Genomic DNA, 5835 nt, shown 5'->3' on the forward strand with positions numbered 1-5835 from the left:
AAAGTCGGTATATGTACATACATGAGTTTCACAAAAATATATAAAAGAGAAAGTGTCTATGCATACATATATATATATATATATATTATATGTGCATATATACGTACGATGTATATATACCGCTACATAACCGATTTACTCGAAGTCGTGTGGAAAAGGGTGTTTATCTTAATTATATATATATATATATCATCTGTATATATAGATCCTGTACAAAGTGCTTGATTGAGTTTCATTAGTCCTAAACAAGACACACGAGGTAAGATTATGTAGTTCCGCACTCTCTTTTTTCTCCTCCGATCTTCCCTCTTTTTATTACTGAAAAATTTTCCCACGTCTGGGTAAAGTTTCTGACACGATTCGTGTGTGCAGATGTCACGCGATCGAGTGACAACTGCAATATCGACGCTCCTCGTGAGTGCCAATTCCTCGGCATTTTTTTTTGCACCGATGGGGACAGAAGGATGGAGAGGGTAGGGGAGGAAAATCCTTTGAACTTACGACGTTCTTCACACTCGATAAAAGTCATCCAGTCGAATTGTGATCACTGAGCGACGGCATATGAAGCCGCGGCTACGAATTTTCATTTGTTGTAATATACTAGTAAGTACTTCTTGCCCCACGAAGGGGGCGTTGAAAACCTTTGTTTTTTAGGACACGTGTAGCAACCCTTGGACCAAAATCAACAATGCCACGCACAACATCCTTCATCTTCTAACACTTCCTCTCCGATTGTGGTTTTCATTTCTTCTCGATATCTTCCTCTTCCTGCTGCAAATTCGAACGATTTGGGATTCCCGTCTTGACACTGATAAACTATTAATGAGATGCGAATGTGGAACTGTAAAACACTGTCTTGAGAAAAAATTGGATTGATAAAAAGGTCAATGGAAGTGGAAGTGATTGATTGGATGGGTTTTGGATTGATGTTATATGGTGATGAAGAGAAGAAATTGAAGAAGTATCCTGAGGATGATAGGTGGCATGAAGTATCTACGATGATATTAGATGTAGGAGTAAGGTCCGTCGGTGAGGGCGCTACACAACAACAGTCAGGAGGCGTCATCCTTCCCTCTGGCTCCTCTACTTGGTCTGTATTCCAGACCTGGGTCGAACTGCATGAGCACGAAGACCTGGAAAATAAAAAAAGTGTCTTAATGTAGAAATACTTATTTATTAACTCTGGTTTTAAATGATGAACGAAGAAAGGGACAGTTCAAAAACTGCGATCCATAGCCGGAGGGTGAGGGGAGTTGAAATGGTTTATGACGTAGGGGGGAAGGGTTTAATGCTTTCTCCTGTTCCTCATTTTACTTCTTTTCAAAAGAATCCCTCATTTCTCTCCTGTTTTAAAAAACTTGCCTATTTTATCTTTTTTTCGCCTTAATGCGAATTGAATTATTAAAAGTAATAAGAAAATCCAACTATTTTTTATTTAAAGTCATTTCTTTTTAATTAAAAAGTCTACTACACTGAAACCTGAATTGAATCACAGTTTCGTGCATGACTTGAAATGGCCTTGATTCTATTTCCAGGGCATACAAACGTAAATAGCTAGGGCTTCATGAATAATTTATGTTGGATTTGGACGCATGACGCAATCAAATGAAACTATCGTGATGAGAGTGCAATTTTTTATCTTGATTCAGCACAGCCTCTCATTAGGCCCGGCGACTCTCCTTATCCAGAAACTGCGAGGGTCATTAGCTTTAGAGATATGGTGAATCCGAGGTAACTAATTCCAGGTTCTAGTGTATTATATTTTAAGTTCGGAATTCATTCTTTTTTGGAAATTCTACTATTTGGTTGAATTAAGATTCAACTGTTTTATATATATATATATTTTTTTTTTCATTTTGTCTGAAAATAAATGTTCTCGTCTGTAATTTTAACTAATCAAGTTTTGGCTAAATGTTGATCATTTCCAGTTAAAAATACAATTAGAAAGTATCAGAATTGTCCGAAATTTGACACCACAGTTTTTCAACGGATCTCCACGTTTTGAGATCTTTGGCACACTTTTTTTTAGGTCCTAAAAGAAAGGACGAGTCCGTTTATCAGCCATTGTTATGCAAAGCTATTCATATTACTCAGAAAGCCACACAATTTATCTTCATGACTTTTTTCGATTAAAAGAAAGTTCTCAGAGTTATGGCATTTTCAAAATTTCACATAGCAAACGAAAATTCAAATTTTAAGTCACACAACGGACGATATGAAAAAAATTCAAGAAAAAAAAACATTTATTTTTGAAAGCCCTACAAGATTATCATAATAACTTTTTGGATTATCTTGGAAAATAAAAAATTCAAATTTTGATTGCACAAAAAATAATGAAAAATTCCATTTTGTGGTCAAACTATGCAGGATGCGAAAAAAAATAAATGGAAAAACTTGTGATCCCAAAAAGATCTACAATTTCATTAAGAATCGCTTTTTGACAGGACGCTTAGTTTTTGTTTTATTCGTGAAAAATAATATTAAAAATAAAAATGGAAAATTTGTGGAAAAACGACTAAAGTCACGAAAATATAATATAACAAAACCTGTTTACAAATGTCTGTCGAATATCAAGCGCGCACCGCGAATGTCACGATAATAATGTGTACCTCAAAGCCTACAGAGATTTGAGAAACATTATCTTTAACTATACTTAATTAGTTAAAAATTTCAGAATATTAAGACGCATATAAATACTGCGATCTAAAAGAGATCTTTTTGATAAAATTTTATTCAAGCATTCCAAATTCAAAGGATAAATACCCGAGCGCGAAGCGCGAGGTAACCCATTATCGAGCGCAAACAGCGAGATTCAACAGCCGCTCGCCCCAGGCGCGCTCAAACTTGCGAGCCTAAAAGGGAAGTATTCACTATGGGAGATTCAAGCTCTATATGATGATCTGTGATGAAAAAGTAAAGGATTGGAAATAATTTTCAAAGTAGTGTGACGAAGTTTTTAAACGGCAAAAAATTTAAGAATAAATTACCTGGTCAGTAGGTAGTAGCGTGAAATCATCCGGAGGATTGGTAATTACGTATCTCTTAGACGAAGCATCGCAAGATGAGCTCGTGTCTCGAAACCTATGAATTAGAAACAAGAATTAACCCCCTAATTCAGCCCAAGTCTGCCACACCAAGGCTAAACTAAAGATAAAAAGATACATAACTAAACTAAAAGTTTGCGAGAGCAACTAAACGCTAAACAAATAGACGTGACGAAGATAAAAATTCAGAAATGATATTTTTTGGATGTTGCAACTTACGAGTGTCGCATGGCATATGTCTTTTTTTTAAATGGCATGATGCAAAAACGCAAAAGGCAAAACGTGTGCGCCAAAAAATTAAAACAGTCGGGACAATATAATCATAAACGGCAGTAAGAATATAATGGGAAAATAGTGGTAATGTAAAAAATATTGTCAGAAATTTATTATAACGTGGGGTAATCCAATAAATACCATCGTAGGGAAGGAAGACCAATACCTGTACCTGTATAGACCAATACACAGCATTCCATAATTCTTTAATGCTGCGACAAACAGGTCACCGTATTTACCTCCCTCACCATACTGGGCCAATGGCCCATCATATAGTGAGATTTGACCAACTCTACACCGATCCCTATTCGAGAGACTATCCGCCGTACTGAAAAAAGGAAATAATCATTATTTATTGTCATATCATGCTATACAAATATAAATCCTTTTTAGATGTTTAGGACCCTAAAATCTATTAGGGGAGAGTGGGGTATTGTGTCCGAGTGGGGTATGGTGTAAATTTCAAAAAAATCCCATGTTTGGTCATTTTCTTATTAGTTTTCTACATCAGATGACTTTATTTGTTTAAAAAAATAGTGATGTGACGAAATTTTTGTTTCAAAATACGTGTTTGAATAGTTATTATGAAAAATTGTTTTGACGGAAATGGATAGAAAAGTCTTTGGCAGAAATTAAAGACTTGCAGCATATTTTCAAATACTTGAAGCACGAAAATATTAGATTCTAATAGGTAAAGTATTTTTTTAAACTTCTGGCGTAAAAAAGTGTTTATATACGTTCTAAATGAATACAAATTAATAAAATCTTGCAACATGACATACGGGGCATGACATCGGATTGATGAATCTTGTGAATCTCGCAATTTTAAGTTTTTTATACAGATAATATAAAAAATCGAAACGTGATTTGAAGTTATATGTAATAATAATACGGGGAGTACTAAGTTCACGTTTTCTCTTTTGAAAAAGACTATCATTTGAGATTTACGATTATAGCCTACAAATATAAAAAATTGCAATTATAAAGGTGATAAATGTATTTCCATTACTAATTATAATTTTCTGTTAAAATATAATTGAAAGGATTCTCTTTTCTTAACCACGAAAAATCATGTTTTAGTATTTTAAAAGAGTTCAGCATGTAAACCTTTTAGTTATAACCTAAAAATATTCAAACTTATTCTTAGGGAGTTGTTTCTATCCCTGATTATAATTTCCCCTTTTAAAGAAGATTCAAGAAATTCTCTTTATTTGTTAGGTTCGTCCTAATTGCATGAGTTGAACAATAAATTAATAAATTTGTTGTCAAATGAGATTAATCAAAGCATGTTTCAATTTTCGCGCGTTTGTTACCTGTCGGTGAACCACATGTCTGTTAAGGGCAATTGCAGATATGTACACGCTGAATATAATTTTCAAGGAGTAAGAGGTTATAACTAAGTTTGGCGACATACTTTACTTTGATTTATAAGAAAATATTTATTGAATGTTGATCATGTATCGAATAATTTTTTTTCGTTACAGTATACTCTCAAGAATTTTATTTTATTGTACACTTTTTATTCTACAATGTTCATATTTATGAAGTAGACCAGCAGTAATGTGATGGAACCGAGCCCCATGGTATGAGGAACGCTGACCGAAATGACGACCAACGAATCAATTAAATATCAAATAATGACGTAGTCAAGAAATGGTTTTGAGTAATGATATATGTAACCAAATACTTTGAGGTTCTCGCCAAAAAACACAGACATTAAAATCACATTTACATTATAATTTCCAAAACATTTAATTTTGAGCCCGGTACTATACCTTACTCTCCCCTATTTCTAAATGATGACTACCAGCAAAAAGTGGATATATTCTTCAAAATTTGGTACCCTCCTATATATTTTTGATAAAACTCTTTTGCTTAAATGTACCTGTAACCACCCCTCAAGCCAGCGCCCTCAGCAAGAATCAATTCCAGTTCAGGCGTTGCTCCTCCGGTGATCAGCGATCGAATCAGCGTCAGCGCATTTTGATTGAAGTATGTCTGTAAATAGAGCATGATTTTTCTAACATTATACCTATACAAAGTTGATTACTCAAACATTACAAAAATCTAGAATATTACCCAGTTTTTCGGCCAAAAATTACATTTTTCTCGACTGACTTTTCAGCTTTTATATTAACCTTAAAGTGTGAACGTGCGGTCTCACAGACCGCACCGCGGTTTTGCTATGCTTCAGGTTTAGTTATGCTTTCATTGAGGTAGTTGCAAAGCGTATATTCGTGCGTGTAATTGGAGATTAACAGTAATTAAAAGCTCATTCGCGGTCCGAAAGACCGCACCTACACGGTAGCGTCAAAATGTTGTTAATTTTTTTTTCAATTTGTTGTAAGGTATTTGAAACGCAAGATGTCACATATGTGCCAAATATCCCTCATTTAAGCAAAAAGTCATTCATTTCTATTAAATTGTGGGTCCGGATGCAATAAGGGCACATAAAATTTTTTCGTGCGAAAACGAAGTCCCCTGGAGGCTTTAGAAAAAATTTTCGAATTTTAATTTT

At 34.4% G+C, this 5835-nt stretch overlaps 1 protein-coding gene across 6 annotated transcripts in view; it reads right to left on the minus strand.

Annotated features, from left to right (window-relative positions):
* Window positions 1-264: 264 nt before the first annotated feature.
* LOC117171182 (calcium-activated potassium channel slowpoke) overlaps window positions 265-5835 on the minus strand; it is a 294278-nt gene continuing 288707 nt past the window's right edge. For 5 of the 6 annotated variants that reach the window (XM_033358248.1, XM_033358252.1, XM_033358250.1 and 2 more), the window contains 4 exons: window positions 5203-5315; window positions 3484-3645; window positions 2988-3081; window positions 265-1133 (listed from right to left, as the gene is read on the minus strand). In XM_033358248.1, the coding sequence (XP_033214139.1) occupies window positions 1053-1133; window positions 2988-3081; window positions 3484-3645; window positions 5203-5315 (450 nt within the window). In that variant the 3' untranslated portion in view covers window positions 265-1052. The remainder of the gene's footprint in view (window positions 1134-2987; window positions 3082-3483; window positions 3646-5202; window positions 5316-5835) is intronic. The other variant, XM_033358253.1, reaches the window with a different exon arrangement.

The sequence above is a fragment of the Belonocnema kinseyi genome, chromosome 4 (assembly GCF_010883055.1).
Source record: "Belonocnema kinseyi isolate 2016_QV_RU_SX_M_011 chromosome 4, B_treatae_v1, whole genome shotgun sequence".
Lineage (NCBI taxonomy): Eukaryota > Metazoa > Arthropoda > Insecta > Hymenoptera > Cynipidae > Belonocnema > Belonocnema kinseyi.